The sequence below is a fragment of the Mustela erminea genome, chromosome 4 (genome assembly GCF_009829155.1).
Source record: "Mustela erminea isolate mMusErm1 chromosome 4, mMusErm1.Pri, whole genome shotgun sequence".
Taxonomy (NCBI): Eukaryota; Metazoa; Chordata; class Mammalia; order Carnivora; family Mustelidae; genus Mustela; species Mustela erminea.
The window spans coordinates 119,308,385-119,324,118 of NC_045617.1; the positions used below are offsets into that span (position 1 = coordinate 119,308,385).

Below are 15,734 nucleotides of genomic sequence, written 5' to 3' on the forward strand. Positions count from 1 at the left end.
GTCTAGTTGGCTATGACTGTCCTCAGTTTTCTGATTTCCTAACCTTGAGGAATTTACAGGCTTAGATTTTGATGTGCTAACATAGGCCACCATGCCATTAGCACCACCTCAGTCTAATGGCCTCTTTGTTTAATTAATTTAACACATGTACTCGTTTCGGCAACACATATACTAAACAAAAATTTAACACACCTCCTAATTATGTAATCAGTTTGATCCCATCCAGGTTTTTTGACTTTTAACACAACCCTCTTGTGGCAACAGCAAATAATAACATGAGTTGACTCTAAACAAAATTGTGACATCGTTTGTACCTTACTGGGGGTGAACAAGGTTTTCCTACTAAGGTGGGTAAGAGACCCTAAAGGATCCAGGTATGAAGTCCACTACCGCACAATGGTTACTTGGCGGGCTACCCTATCCCCCACAGCCCCACTTAATCCAGGGAGTCCACTGGTCTCCACATGGGCTTCGATTTCCGTCATGGACCTTCCAACCAGTGCCTGAGGAACAGGGCCAAGAAATGACCTTCAATCTTTGCCCCAGTGACAACCTTCTGGGCGACATTCTCAGCCAACAACTCTTTCTCAGGACCCCTCACTCTCCTTCATTATTGCTCCAATACTTAAGCTCCAATTACACCCTCTGGCCCCGCTGACCAATCATGATCTCTCTCTTTTTCTACACCTCCCCTTGGGCTCCTGCGGTCCAATTATTGATGTCCTCTGGAACGCAAGGGCCGGAAATCCGGAAGAGAGCTGTGTGGGTTTGGGTGGGCCACGCTTAGTGGCCACAGACTTGGGGGAGAAGTAGTCCTGCGCAGCCTCCAGCCCATCTCTGTGCTTCCCCACCCACATGGTTTGGAGAGCCCTTCCCCTAGGCCTTTCTCACCACCCACTGTGAAGCTGGAATGGGCTGACAGCGGCTCACAGTAGCATACGAGCTCTGCTTGCTCACCCTCTCTCTGTAGGGCCCCAAGATGTTGGGCCCTGAGCCTAGAGACCTAGAATGACTTGAGCAGTTCCAGTTTGCATGGGTCTGTGTTGGGCCTTCAGTTGCCAAGTCCCAGTTATAGTGAAGGCGGACAGACTTTATGAATCTAGTCCAGACCATTCACAGTGCATTGGATGATTATATGAGTGTTTCAAAGGCTCAGAGGCTCATCTCTCCTTTCTCTCTCTTTGGTGGGGGAATTAGGGTCAAGCCTGACAGGTGCAGGACTTGCTGCTGCCATGCCCCTTAATCCTGGTGCTGCTGAGCAAGGGCTTCCATGCCAGCCTCGCTGATCCAGTCAGCTGTCAGACTATGAGTTAGTATGGCAGAGGAGGAAGGTGATGTGGATGAGGAGGATGTGTTCCTGGCATTTGCCCAGGGACCTTGTCCTCCCAGGAGTCCCCTGCGTCGGGCCTTGGACAAGGCCTTCATTATCTTCCTGGCCCTCGTCCTCACACTACTGACACTGGAGGCTGTTTGTAGGCTACTGTGGCTGCTGCCATGGGCAAAGTTTGGGGACTGGCTCCTGAGAACACCTCAGAAGGAGGAGGAGCTGGAATTGTGACCACCTTTCCTATTAACATTCTCTTCTCCTGCTACAGAGGTGAGAGCAGAGGGAGAAGGGACGGTTGGGGGCTGTGGAGGGGACACTGGGATAGCTTAGAACAGCTGTCTTACATTTTTTTGCACCTACACATTGGAAATTAATTTTGAAAAAGTTTGTACTTCTCACATTTTAAAGTAACCACCTAAAATTTTTCATCATAAATTAAAGTTGTTTCAAGGATGTAATTTCTGGTATATTGAAAACATTCACATTGAAAAATGAAACAGATCACCCTTTGAATGTCCAGGGAAGGGTAATATCAGAGTGACTTGATACTAACCACTATCCATTTAAAAATAGATAAACAAGCTCCTAACAATTAGGATTATTCCTTTCCTTCTTTCATGACTCTCTTTTCTCCTTGAACACCTGGTTCACTTCACCACAGACAATTTTAGGCTTTTATTTTATTTTTTTAAGATCTTATTTACTTATTTGTCAGAGAGAGAGAGAGCACAAGCAGGCAGAGGCAGAGAAGCAGGCTCCTTGCTCAGCAAGGAGCCTGATGCAGGACTTGATCCCAGGACCCTGGGATGATGACCTGAGCCAAGTGCAGCTGCTTAACCAACTGAGCCACCCAGGCATCCTGACAATTTTAGGCTTTTATACTTGAAAGTCTTTTATTGACTAATCTATCCTACTTTCCTGCCTATACTTATATTTTAATTGAGATGAAAAGCATTTTTCTTTCTTGTGACCATAGACAGAAAAGTTAAAAAAAATTTTCTTCTGTGCTATCATTACAATTATGAGAACAGAACTGATTAAACAGCATAAAGACTGCACACATTTTTTAAATGGCTAAAAATTAAGAGTACATTTTTTAATGAGATAAAGGAGGAGGTGTTTATGGTACCTTGATGAAAGAAATGGGCTATGAGTGTGTGTGTGTGTATGTGTGTGTGTGTGGTTTAAGATTTTATTTATTTATTTGAGAGAAAGTGAGAGGGAAAGTACAAGGTTATGTGTGTGTTTAAGATTTTATTTATTTGAGAGAGAGAGTGAGAGGGAAAGTACTAGCTGGGGGGAGAGGCATAGGGAAAAGGAGTGGAGAAGCAGACTTCCCACTGAGTAGGGAGCCCAGATAATGACCTAAGCCAAAGACAGATGCTTAACTGACTGAGCCACCCTAGGTGCCCCACTATGTGTTTCTTTATTAAGACAAGGTAAGATTTCGTGATTGACAACCACAGGCACACTTCAGAGATTTGCAGGTTCAGTTCCAGATACAACAAAGCAAATACTCAAATAAAGCAAGTCAAAGGAACTTTTTTGGTTTCTCAGTCCATATAAGTTATGTTTACACTATAGCCTATTAAGTGTGCAATAGTATTATGTCTAAAAAACCACAAATGCACATACCTTAATTTAAATATATTTTATGGAAGGGCACCTGGATGGCTCTGTCGGTTAAGCAGTCAACTCTTGATTTCTGCTCAGGTCATGATCTCAGGGTCATGAAATCGAGCCCCATGTTGGGCTCTGCGCTGGGTGTGGAGACTCCTTGGCATTCTCTCTCCCTCTCTCCCTCTGCCCCTCCCCACCCAGCAACACACACACTCTCTTGCTCTCAAATAAAAAAAGAAAATACATTATTGCTGAAAGATGTCAGCTATCATCTGAGCTTTCAGGGAGTTTTAATCCTTTTGCTGGGGAAGGGTCTTTTCCTAGATGCTGATGGCTGCTGACTGATCAGGGTGGTGATTGCTCAAGGTTAGGATGGCTGTGCCAGTTTCTTAAGACAACAAGGAGGTTTGCCGCATCTGTTGACTATTCTTTCACAAATGATTTTTCTGTAGCTTGTGATGCTACTTGTTAGCATTTTACCTACAGAACTTTCAAAATTAGAATCAATTCTCTCAAACCCCGCTGCTACCTTATCAACTAAGTTTATGTAATATTCTAAATTCTTTGTTGCCATTTCAATAGTCTTAACAGCATCTTCACCAAGAGATTTCATCTCAAGAAAACACTTTTTTTTTTTTGCTCACCCATAAGAAGCAACTCTTCATCTGTTGAAGATTAATCTTGTGATTGCAGTCAATTCAGTCCCATCTTGAGGCTCCACTTCTGATTCTAGTTCTCTATCCATTTCTACAACATCTGTGGTTATTTCCTCCACTGACATCTTGAACACCTCAAAGTCCTTCATGAAGGTTGGAATCAACTTCTTCAAAACCCTTGTTAATGTTGATTTTTTAAAAAAGATTTTATTATTTATTTGACAGAGAGAGACATCACAAGTAGACAGAGAGATAGTCAGAGAGAGGGAGAAGCAGGCTTCCCGCTGAGCAGAGAGCCCAATGTGGGGCTCGATCCCAGGACCCTGAGATCATGACCTGAGCCAAAGGCAGAGGCTTAACACACTGAGCCACCCAGGTGCCCCTTAATGTTGATATTTTGACCTCATCCTATGAATCACGAATGTTCTTAATGGCATCTACATTGATGAATTTTTCAAGAGGGTTTTCAATATACTTCCCCCAGATACATTAGAAGAATCACTATGTATGCCAGCAATAGTCTTATGAAATGTATTCTTAAGTGATAAGACTTAAATGTCAAAATTACTCCTTGATCCATGGTCTGCAGAATGGATGCTGTGTTTAACAGGCGTGAAAACAATATTAATCTCATTGTACATTTCCATCAGATCTCTTGGATTACCAAGTGCATTTTCAATGAGCAGTAACAGAAAGGAATCTTTCTGAGCAGTAGATGTTAACAGTAAACTTTGTTGTCAAGAGATGTGCTGTCATCCAGGCTTTGTGGTTATTTATAAAGCACAGGCAGAGTAGATTTAGCGTAATTCTTAAGGCCTCTAGGATTTTTGGAATGGCACATGAGCAATGACTTTAACTTAATGTCCCTAGCTGTATTAGCCCTCAACAAGAGAGTCAACCTGTCGGTTGAAGATTTGAAGCCAGGCACTGACTTTTCACTAGCCATGAAAGTCCTAGATAGTATCTTCTTCCAATATAAGACTCTTTCATCTACACTGAAAATCTCTTTAGTGTAGTTACTTTTCTTAATTATCTCAGCTAGGTCTGCTAGGTAACTTGCTACATCTTCTACATCAGCACCTGCTGTTTCCTCTTGCACTTTTACGTTATAAAGATGGCTTCCTTATACCTCATGGACCAACCACTGTAAGCCTCAAATTTTTCTTCTGAAGCTTCCTCACTTCTCTCAGCCTTCAAAGAATTGAAGAGTCAGGGCCTCTTAGAGTTTGGCTGTGGCTGGTTTGATCTTCTATCCAAACCATTCAAGCTTCCTCCATATCAGCAATAACGCTGTTTTTCTGATCATTCATGTATTCTCTGGAGAGGCAATTTTAATTTCCTTCAAGAACTCTTCCTTTGTATTCACAGCCTGACTGCTTGGCATGAGAGGCCCAGATTTCAGCCTATCTCAGCTTTCAACATGCCTTCCTCACTAAGCTTAATAATTTTTAGCTTTTGATTTAAAATGAGAGGTGACTCTTGCTTTCACTTGCACACTTAGAGGCCATCGTAGGGTTACTAATTGGCCTAATTTCAATATTATTGTGTCTCAGAGAATAGGGGAGACTGAAGAGAGGGAGAGAGGTGGGGGAATAGCTGGTTGGTACACAATATTTATTAAGTTCACTGTCTTATGTGGGTGTCATTTGTGGTATTCCAAAACAATGACAATAGTAACATCAAAAACTACTGATCACAGATCACCATAACAAATATAAAAATAATGGAAAAATTTGAAGTATTGCAATACTTACCAAAATGTGACACAGAGACACACAATGAGCAAATGCTGTTAAGAAAATGGTGCCAATACGGCAGCTGGCTGGCTTAGTCTGTAGAACATGCAACTCTTGATATTGGGGTTATAAGTCTGAGCCCTACATTGGACATAGAGATTACTTAAAAATAATTTTTTAAAAGAAAAATGCTGCCAAAAGATTTGCTCAATGCAAACCTTCAATTTATAAAAAACAAACAAACAAAAATTTCCACAATATCTGTGAAGCACAATAAAATGAGGTATGACTGCATTTTTTTTTCTTTAAGAGGGACGATGTCTATAAGAAAAGGAAACAGGAAGAGGGAAAATCTCTACTGCAGGCATTTACTCAGTAAGACCAATTTTGCAAAAGTTGAGAATCTGGAAATTAAATTCCTCCAGCTCCTCTAAGTCTAAGTACCCTCATGTTCCCTAATTTGAAGACTATAGGTGTAGACATGGTGTCGGATTCTTTAATGGAAGGGAAGGTTGAGCTTTTGGTACTCTGAGAGCTTAGGGATGTAAGGACCTCTGCGGTCCTAGAAAGTGGCAAGATGCTTGACACTTGTTGAATGTGAAAGGTTGCAGGAGACGGGAATCTCCGTGTTAACCAGTCTGACTTCCCCATAAGCTCACATTTAGACCCAGCTTGGGCTCCACGAGTCCTTCCGGCCTTTCTGATGTTGAGTAAGATGGGCGTGAGGACGAGGCGGGCGTCAAAATCAGTTTCTTGTCTCTTTCCTCAGCTCTCCCAGAGGAAGCGGAGGATAGGAGTCGAGACCCAAGGTATTTTAGAAGTCTCATTTCATCTGATAGCCCTCACAGCGGCAATTTGCACAGCTTCTCCTCAAAGCTCCCGCCCCATATCGCTGTCCGAAGGCCCTGGAGCTCCTGGACAAAGCTCGGCCTCCAGGTCATCACTGCCTACACTTCGGGAACCCCCACCAGAAAAGAACGGAAAACCACCTAGGTGCCACCTACTTGGTCATTAGTTCCGTAGAGGCGCTTAAAGAGACATCAATAACAATAGCAATAATAACAACACATTTGTATAGCGCTCTGTGCTCATTTGTATGGGTGTGTTATGATTTCACGATTGGGAGTGGAAAGAACCTGGAAGTAGAAGTAGCTGCTGGACAGCGGCAAGGGAGTGCGCAGCCTGCAGAAGGGAAGGGGCAGGCACAGCCGATTAAAGCGCGGACAGGGTACAAGACAGGTAGGAAAGTAGCTCCGGGAAGGCTGGTCAATGGCCTAACGGAAGGAAAAAGGGTTTTTTTTTTCCCCCTCTTAAGAGACTCTCGCTCTTGCCCTGCACCCTTGCGCAGTCTTGGAGGGCCCAGTTTTCTTAGCTGTCCTTTCCCGTTCCCCCTCCCCTACTTGGAAAGGTGGCTCAGTCCTTCCCGCACGCGACCCGCCGACGGTTAGGCCGGATACAGGAAGTTTCTGATTGGTGGAGTCGCAAAAGCACCGGGTGAAAAGAGGTCCGTCGGCGGCGCGCCCGAGTTCAGGTGTAGCCGATACCGTACGGCAAGATGGCGCCCCCGTACTTTGGGAAGCCCTGAGGTGACAAGCCCGCCCTCTACTGGTCACAGGAAAGGGGGGCCGCAGACCGTGTAGGCGATACTTGGAGGTGGGGGCGGGCCTACTGCCACTTCCGGCCGAGGCCGGGCCGCGCGCCGTACGACAATATGGCCGAGTCTAGGTAGCTGTAGGCGGAAATTCAGCAACTTCCGGTCCAGAGAAGGGCCTGCGGTGGGAGGGGGAAGGAAGGCGGAGGGAACCATGCGAGGTTCTGAGATCAGCAGCGAGGGTCGCCTCGAGAGACCGTTTCTGAGGTGGGGGCCGGACCGTGCGGGGAGCGAAGACGGGGGCGGGAATGTCGAGGGAGAGGTACTGGGGAGTCCCGGACGCTGAGTCTGAGGGGCAGGCTGTGGTACCTTCCTTCCAATCCCTGAAGGGGAGTGGGGCGGCCGGGGGACTGAGGCGGCCGGGGGACTGAACTGGGGGAGGGGGACTTGGCGGGAAGCTCATTCTGGGGAAGGGGTCGGACGCGGGGTTGGGATCAGAGAGGAATCGGGAGAGTTCAGCGCTAGGCTCGCAATCGGCTACAGGTCACAGAGAGAGAATGGGGGAAATCGGGTGGGGTAAGAGGGAGGGGACTTGAGGTGAGATCTCCCAACCTAACGCCCGGGTTTGAGGAGACCCGTCAGAGGGTGGAGTGTGAAGATAATTAAGGAAGGCGAAGGGGGAATGGGTGGTTGGGAGGGAACCTTCTTCGCCTCAGAGAGTCTCGGAGTTGGGGGTGATTCTTCAGGATGGGGTGAGGGTGTGGATTTGACGTGCTTGAGAGCGAAGGGGGGGAAGGCTCGGGAGGTGGTGCTGATGGGGGTGTGGTGTCTGTGTGAGGGAATGTCAGGAAATCCAGAGTGCAATGAGGAAGGTGGTCCAGGGGTTGGAAGAATCAACTTGGCAAGTATGAGATGATAGAAGGGAAACGAACCAGAGACAGGATATCGACAGGCGGGGTGGAGCTGGGGGCGAGGAACTTAAGGTTTTCAGGTGGTTTGGGGCTCCCCTAGTAAAAGGTCAGAAAAGCGTCCGGGACTAATATTTGCTGAAAATAGGCGGTGAGGACACTGTTGGGCAGGGCTGGGTGTTAGTGGAGCCCAAGAAGACTGGAAAATGTGTGCGATGAAGGGATGGGCTGTGCTGGAGGGGCTCTTTCTGAGGCCCCATCCCCTTCCAGCAGGAATCCCGAAATCCCCAACACTTCCTCCCTCCGGGGGATTTGATCCCCCCATGGCCACCGCTAACAGCATCATCGTGCTGGATGATGATGACGAAGATGAAGCAGCTGCTCAGCCAGGGCCCTCCCACCCACCCCCCAATCCGGCCTCACCCGGGGCAGAAGCCCCTGGCTCCTCCCAGCCCCATGGGGCTGGAGGAAGCAGTAGTTCTGGCGGCAAGAAATGCTACAAGTTGGAGAATGAGAAGCTGTTTGAAGAGGTGAGCTTTAGGGGAGAAGATTCTTGTGCCCCAGGGAGGGGGATGGCTGACTGGCTCTCCTGTCCTTTCTTCCCCACTAACCCCGCCTTACCTTCTTTCTCTCAATCCCTCCCCTTGTCTTTTTCCCCCTCCCTTCTTCCTCTGAACCCTCTAGTTCCTTGAACTGTGTAAGACGCAGACAGCAGACCACCCTGAGGTGGTCCCATTCCTCTATAGCCGGCAGCAGCGTGCCCACTCTCTGTTTTTGGCCTCGGCGGAGTTCTGCAACATCCTCTCTCGGGTCCTCTCTCGGGCCCAGAGTCGGCCAGCTAAGCTCTATGTCTACATTAATGAGCTCTGCACTGTTCTCAAGGCCCATTCAGCCAAGAAGAAGCTGAACCTGGCCCCTGCTGCCACCACCTCTAGTGAACCCTCTGGGAATAACCCTCCCACAGACCCCTCCTCGGACCCCACACATGCCGAGACCACTGCCTCTGAGGCCCCAAGGACCCGTGGTTCCCGGCGGCAGATCCAGCGCTTGGAGCAGCTGCTAGCGCTCTATGTGGCAGAGATCCGGCGGCTGCAGGAAAAGGAGTTGGATCTCTCAGAATTGGACGACCCTGACTCCACGTACCTGCAGGAAGCAAGGTTGAAGCGTAAGCTGATCCGCCTCTTCGGGCGGCTGTGTGAGCTCAAAGACTGCTCTTCGCTGACCGGCCGTGTCATAGAGCAGCGCATCCCCTACCGCGGCACCCGCTACCCAGAGGTCAACAGGCGCATTGAGAGGCTCATCAACAAACCGGGGCCAGATACCTTCCCTGACTATGGAGATGTGCTGCGGGCCGTGGAGAAGGCAGCTGCTCGGCACAGCCTTGGCCTCCCCCGACAGCAGCTCCAGCTCATGGCTCAGGATGCCTTCAGAGATGTGGGCATCAGGTTACAGGAGCGACGCCACCTTGATCTCATCTATAACTTTGGCTGTCACCTCACAGATGACTATAGGCCAGGTAGGGATTAGTGAGATGCCTGTCGGTAACCCTTATATGTCAGATGTTTGGTGGAGGGGGGCATCTTACTAGTCCCATCCCGTCTTCTAGGGTTTGGGCTGAGTACTCTGACTTTATATCTTCCCACGTAGGCATTGACCCGGCACTGTCGGATCCTGCCTTAGCCCGGCGCCTGCGAGAAAACCGGAGCTTGGCTATGAGCCGGCTGGATGAGGTCATCTCCAAATATGCAATGATGCAAGACAAGAGTGAGGAGGGCGAGAGACAGAAGAGAAGAGCTCGGCTTCCTCAAGCTACCTCTTCCCACACTGCAGACCCCCCCAAAGCCTCCCTGGATTCTGGTGAGGTATGGAAGGGATAAACCCTTCAGACAGACTTTGTCCTTCCCTTGCACGGGCCAGCAGAGATTCCCCCTGCATCCACCCCCTGTCCCCTGAGGGGGAAGAGTGCAAAAGGAACACAAGAACCAGACCCTCTGGGGCAAGGGATTCCTTAGAGGAACTCCTTTGTCCCCCAGGGCCCTAGTGGAATGGCATCCCAGGAGTGCCCTACCACCTCCAAGCCTGAGAGTGATGATGAAGAAGATGGGGAAAGTGATGAGGAAGAGGAAGAAGAGGAAGAGGAGGAGGAGGAGGAAGAAGAAGAGGAGGCCACAGATTCTGAAGAAGAGGAGGATCTTGAACAGATGCAGGAAGGTCAGGGGGACGATGAAGAGGAGGAGGAGGAGGAAGCAGGTATGTCAAGAACAGTCTCCTCCTGTGTCAGTTTCCTCTACTCTGTTAGATATGAGCCACCTGCTTGAAACCCTTCCCTTCCTCCTCTTACTCTCAGTATTCATTCTCCAAGTTCTCATGCTACCTCGCCCCTCTTTTCTTCTTTTCCAGGTCAGAATGGAGACAAGAGCCCTATGTCCCCACAACAGATGTCCACTGAAAAGAATCTGGAACCTAGCAGAGGGATCAGCAGGTCTGCAGGAGAGCAGCAAAACAAAGGACTCATAGTGTCACCATCCTCACTGTCAGAAGAGCCCTTGGCCCCCTCCAGCATAGATGCTGAAAGCAATGAAGAACCCCTTGAGGAGTTACCCCTGGAGGAAGAGAGTCCTGTGTCTCAGCTCTTTGAGCTAGAGATTGAAGCCTTGCCCCTGGATACCACCCCTTCCCCTGAGGAGAGGGACATTTCCTCTTCCAGGAAGCAATCAGAGGACCCCCTCACCACTGTCCTGGAGAATGGAGCAGCCATGGTCACCTCCACTTCCTTCAATGGAGGTGTGTCTCCTCATACCTGGGGAGATTCCTGTCCCCCCTGCAAGAAGTCTCGGAAGGAGAAGCAGATTGGAGCAGGGCCATTAGGAAACAGGTAACAACAAGAAGGACGAGGAGGAGGGAGGCTAAGAAGAGATTACAGGGGGCTTTCTGAGAGGAATATTGTGGAACTGGGTGTGCTGGGAGAGACTGGATGCTGGGTCTGCTGGGAGAGACCCCTTCAGCCTCAGGTTCTCCATAACCCCCGCCCCTACATATTTGTGTTTCTGTCCCTAGCTATGTGGAAAGGCAAAGGGCAGTGCATGAGAAGAATGGGAAGAAGATACCTACCCTGTCTAGCCCACCTTCTCCCCTGACTTCCATGGCCCCAGTTGCTGATTCCTCCACAAGGGTGGACTCTCCTAGCCATGGCCTGGTGACCAGCTCACTCTGTAGCCCATCTCCAGCCCGGTTGTCCCAAACCCCCCATTCATTACCCTCCCGGCCTGGTACTTACAAGGTAAGAGGGGGAGGCAGTTTTTCCCTAACTTAATTCTCTTTCGTTGTCTGTTTAGTTTCAGGTGTTCCATCTGAATATTACATGCACCACATCCTCTCTCTTCCTTTTTCCTCACCCCTGTTTTTAATCTCTGATAAGTCCTTCCCTCTGCTTCTACTCCCCCTATATTCCAGACAGACATCTCTTTCTGACTCCATCTCTCACTCCCCTGCAGATGAGTGTGGCCACACAGTGCGATCCTGAGGAGATCATCGTGCTCTCAGACTCTGATTAGCTGCCTCTCCTCCCACTGCCAGCTTCCAACAAAATGTTTTGGGATAGTATTTGGAGGATGGTGGAAAGCTGATCACTGAGGAAGGGATTGACTGAGCTAATCGCCTTTTGGTGATGTTTCTTTTAAAAAAACAGACAAACAAAAAAACAACAAAAACTTAAGTTTTACACAGAAACATTAATAAACAATAAAGTTGTTTTCTTATTGTATCCTTGTCTTTTCCTTTTCCTTCCATACTCAATGCTTGGCACCAGCTGTTCTCAGATTCAGGGTTCCCTGACCCCGGGCAACACCTTGGAGCTGTTCTTTGTAGCCTGTCCTTAGATCGCCTCTCTCGGAGTTCCCTCGCCCTCAGGCCTTCCCCTTGCCCTCTGCCAGGCACTGAAAAAAAAAAAAAAGTGCTTCGGCGTCCGAAATACGCTTTACTTTCTCACTTTGAGCGGTAGGAGTAAAAAGGCCAATCAGGGGCCGACTCAAGGTTATTTGGCCAATCCGTGCCTGGAGGAAGGGGGCGGGGTTTCAGGGGGACAGTCAGAAGCTAGGAGAGCAGGGCAATTAGATCGTGCAAACCCGCTAGTGGCCACAGTTCAGGGGCGGAGCCTAAGCAGCGATGGCCAAGGCCCTTGGCCAATGGGAAGGACAGGCTTGCAGAATTAAAGGCAAATGAATGCTTCGGCCAAACCACCAAGTCCTGAGTTCTTCAGCAGCAGAAGAGGCCTATTACCTTTAAGGTGGAATGAGACCTCTGTTCTTTAAAGGAGAAGTGTCCGAGTCGGCCAAGCATCGCCCAGCGGCACGGGCGGGGGTGCCCGCCTGTGCCTTTAAAGCCGGAGGGGCGGGAGGCGGAGCGGAGGCGGAGGGCGGAGGGAGTCGGCGCAAGATGGCGGCGGGAGGGGCCCAGGCTGCAGCTCTGGCCGCCGAGTGAGGGGCGGGGGGGCCCGGGGGCGCGCGGCCCGGTAAGCGGGGACGCGCGGGGTTGGGGGGCGCCTTCCGGGTGGGAGAGGAGGTCGAAGTAGCGCTTGGGGCGGAGCAGAGGGGGGCGGGGTCCTGTGTGGGCGGGGGTAGGCAAGGGGCGGGGCCGAGAGAGCCACGGGGGTGGGTCTTGAAGAGGTGGGGCCGAAAGGGCCACGGGGCGTGTCTTGAAGGGGCGGGGCTAGAGGTAAGCCAGGGGGCAAAGGGGGCCTTGGCTCGAGAACGTGCTGGGGGTGGGGTGGATAGGCTAAAAAACACAGGAAGAGGGGGATGGTTCTCAGTACAGGAGCAGACGTGCCCCCCTCCCAATAAAAGGGTGCAAAATACCAATAAGGTAAATGTTGGAAAGTCAGGTTCTCAGGCAAATGGGAAATTACGAGGAGAGGCACCCCACTCCCCAAGACCACCTTATTTCTCTAATCTCCAAGGAAAGAGCAGTGGATTTGGAGTCAGGACTTATGCGTTTGCTGACACGGTCACTTACTGGCTGTGTGATCTTGGATAGTCTCCTAATCTTCTGAACCTTAGTTTGCTATCTATCAAATAGGGTTGAGAGGGATACCTACCTACCTTACAGTGCTATTGTGGGGAATCAGTTAGATAAAGGGTGTGAACATGTTTTTAAACTGTAAAGGGAAGGACTTTGTCATTATGAGATGTTATCATTCTTCTCTCTTTTTCTTCCCAGAGACCCCCCCGGCCGCCCTCCTCCTTCCCCTTGTTCCTGTGGCTGGGGGGGTACCCCCTCCCTCCACGCCATGGAACCATCTCCTCTCTCTCCCAGTGGGGCAGCACTGCCCCTGCCTCTGTCACTGGCCCCACCCCCACTGCCCCTGCCTGCAGCTGCGGTGGTACACGTGTCCTTCCCTGAGGTGACCAGTGCCCTCCTGGAGTCCCTCAATCAGCAGCGGCTACAGGGCCAGCTCTGCGATGTGTCCATCCGAGTGCAGGGCCGGGAGTTCAGGGCTCATCGTGCTGTCCTGGCTGCTTCCTCCCCTTACTTCCACGACCAGGTTTTACTCAAGGGCATGACCTCCATCTCACTGCCCAGCGTCATGGACCCAGGCGCCTTCGAGACTGTCCTGGCTTCGGCTTACACTGGCCGCCTCAGCATGGCTGCTGCTGACATTGTCAACTTCCTCACAGTGGGGTCGGTGCTCCAAATGTGGCACATCGTGGATAAGTGCACTGAACTCCTCCGTGAAGGCCGGGCCTCGGCAACCAGCACCACCGCCACCACTGCCGCAGCCACCTCTGCCACTGTCCCTGGGGCTGGGCTCCCATCAGGGAGTGGGGCCACTGTGGGCCCCGCCACCATGGGCTCTGTGCGCTCTCATGCCTCCAGCCGGGCCAGTGAGAATCAGTCCCCCAGCAGCAGCAACTACTTCAGCCCCCGGGAGTCCACTGATTTCTCCTCTTCCTCCCAAGAGGCATTTGCAGCTTCTGCAGTGGGCAGCGGGGAGCGCCGAGGAGGTGGCCCTGTATTCCCAGCCCCTGTGGTTGGCAGTGGGGGAGCCACCTCGGGGAAGCTGCTGCTGGAGGCGGACGAGCTTTGCGACGATGGTGGCGATGGGAGGGGTGCTGTGGTTCCCGGGGCTGGGCTCCGGCGGCCTACCTATGCACCACCCAGCATCATGCCACAGAAGCACTGGGTATACGTGAAGCGGGGTGGAAACAGCCCAGCACCAGCACCCCTGGTTCCCCAAGACCCAGATCTGGAAGAGGATGAGGAGGAGGAAGACCTGGTGTTGACCTGTGAGGATGATGAAGATGAAGAGCTGGGGGGTGGCTCCAGGGTTCCCGAGGCTGGAGGACCCGAGGCTACCCTTAGCATAAGTGATGTCCGGACCCTAACTGAACCTCCGGACAAGGGAGAGGAGCAGGTCAATTTCTGTGAGTCTTCCAATGACTTTGGCTCCTATGAGGGTGGGGGTCCTGGGGCTGGGCTTGATGATTCAGGGGGGCCAACTCCTTCCTCTTACGCCCCCTCCCACCCTCCGAGGCCCCTGCTTCCCCTGGACATGCAGGGCAATCAGATCCTAGTCTTCCCATCGTCTTCATCTTCCTCCTCCTCCTCACAGGCTCCAGGACAGCCACCTGGGAACCAAGCTGAACATGGGGCGGTGACCCTGGGGGGCACCTCGGCCGGGGCCCTGGGCATGCCGAGTGGTGCCGGGGGGACCCCTGGAGGGACAGGCAGTGGGGATGGGAATAAGATCTTTTTGTGCCACTGTGGGAAGGCCTTTTCCCACAAGAGCATGCGCGATCGACACGTGAATATGCACCTCAACCTGCGGCCCTTTGACTGCCCTGTGTGCAACAAAAAGTTTAAGATGAAGCACCACCTGACCGAGCACATGAAGACGCACACGGGCCTCAAACCCTACGAGTGTGGCGTCTGCGCCAAGAAGTTCATGTGGCGAGACAGCTTCATGCGCCACCGGGGACACTGTGAGCGCAGGCACCGCCTGGGCGGGGGCGGGAGTGGGCCTGGACCTGGGGGCCCAGTAGGGCCAGCCCTGCCACCCAAGAGAGAGTCCCCCGGTGGGGGCGGGGGCAGTGGCGATGAGGTGAGTGGGGCCACGCCCCAGTCCAGCCGAAGGGTCTGGTCGCCACCCAGTGTGCACAAGGTGGAGATGGGCTTTGGTGGAGGTGGAGGAACAAACTGAAGGGGCGGGCTCCTGGAGGTGGCTTTCTGGATGGAGGAAGCAGGGGGCACAAGGCAGGGCTGCTGTGGCCCTCAGGTGATCTCCCACCATGCTTAATGTCTTCCTTATCTCTCTGGACTTGTATATATTTTGGAGGGGGAACCATGTTGCACCATCAGCCACCCCAGTCCGTTCCTCAGTCCCTCTCCCACAACGTATCCAAGGAACTAAGTCCCCTTCCCCTCAGATGGGTGCACTGAAGCCCCCAGCTCCAGACTAGGGCACATATGGTGGGGGGAGGGGGGCCGTGGAGCATCCTGGAGTCACAGGGTCAAGGGTCAGGTGGTTGTAGTCTGTACCTGAAGTCTGTGTTTGTGTTGTTGTGGGGACCAGGCCTTTGAGCCCCACCCTTGTCCTAGAACCCACCCCACCTCCCTAAGGACGTGCCCTATATTTCCACCCTCATCCCTCCTATCCCTCCTTGGGGGCCCCCAGCTGGATTCTCATTGAGGAGGGAGTGAAGACGAAGAGGGAGTAAGTCGTAAGAGTACACGGTTTTTATTTTAAATCTTATTTTTTTTAAATGGTGATTAAAATATTTATTGGTCATTTCACTCGGCTTACCAACAGCCCCTCTGTGTTTGCTGGGGCCCGGGCGCAGGTGGGGGAGGGCGGAGTAACCGAACTCTGGGAAGCAGAGTCTGGGGGAGGGGGCGGAGGGA

General features: G+C 51.3%; 3 protein-coding genes across 7 annotated transcripts; all 3 read left to right on the forward strand.

The window, feature by feature from the left end:
- The first annotated feature begins 1,254 nt into the window (after window positions 1–1,254).
- SMIM40 (small integral membrane protein 40) lies at window positions 1,255–6,498 on the forward strand. Its single transcript, XM_032340677.1, has 2 exons — window positions 1,255–1,597; window positions 6,109–6,498. The coding sequence occupies exon 1, from the start codon at window positions 1,316–1,318 to the stop codon at window positions 1,556–1,558; it is 243 nt and encodes an 80-aa protein (XP_032196568.1). The 5' UTR covers window positions 1,255–1,315; the 3' UTR covers window positions 1,559–1,597; window positions 6,109–6,498.
- Window positions 6,499–7,091: 593 nt separating this feature from the next.
- Window positions 7,092–11,601, forward strand: DAXX (death domain associated protein). 4 transcript variants are annotated; one of them, XM_032340645.1, is made up of 8 exons: window positions 7,092–7,197; window positions 8,112–8,368; window positions 8,523–9,354; window positions 9,486–9,700; window positions 9,872–10,088; window positions 10,239–10,713; window positions 10,896–11,118; window positions 11,333–11,601. In XM_032340645.1, exons 2-8 carry the CDS (start codon window positions 8,162–8,164, stop codon window positions 11,390–11,392), a joined length of 2,229 nt encoding a protein of 742 aa, XP_032196536.1. In that variant the 5' UTR covers window positions 7,092–7,197; window positions 8,112–8,161; the 3' UTR covers window positions 11,393–11,601. The 4 variants fall into 4 exon arrangements, with proteins under 4 accessions (XP_032196536.1, XP_032196538.1, XP_032196535.1 ...); XM_032340647.1 differs by having other exon boundaries at window positions 7,101–7,197; window positions 8,179–8,368; XM_032340644.1 differs by having other exon boundaries at window positions 7,109–7,197; window positions 8,109–8,368.
- A 363-nt stretch (window positions 11,602–11,964) lies between these two features.
- Window positions 11,965–15,626, forward strand: ZBTB22 (zinc finger and BTB domain containing 22). 2 transcript variants are annotated; one of them, XM_032340652.1, is made up of 2 exons: window positions 11,965–12,123; window positions 13,053–15,626. In XM_032340652.1, exons 1-2 carry the CDS (start codon window positions 12,056–12,058, stop codon window positions 15,031–15,033), a joined length of 2,049 nt encoding a protein of 682 aa, XP_032196543.1. In that variant the 5' UTR covers window positions 11,965–12,055; the 3' UTR covers window positions 15,034–15,626. The 2 variants fall into 2 exon arrangements, with proteins under 2 accessions (XP_032196543.1, XP_032196544.1); XM_032340653.1 differs by lacking the exon at window positions 11,965–12,123 and adding an exon at window positions 12,242–12,348.
- Window positions 15,627–15,734: the final 108 nt, after the last annotated feature.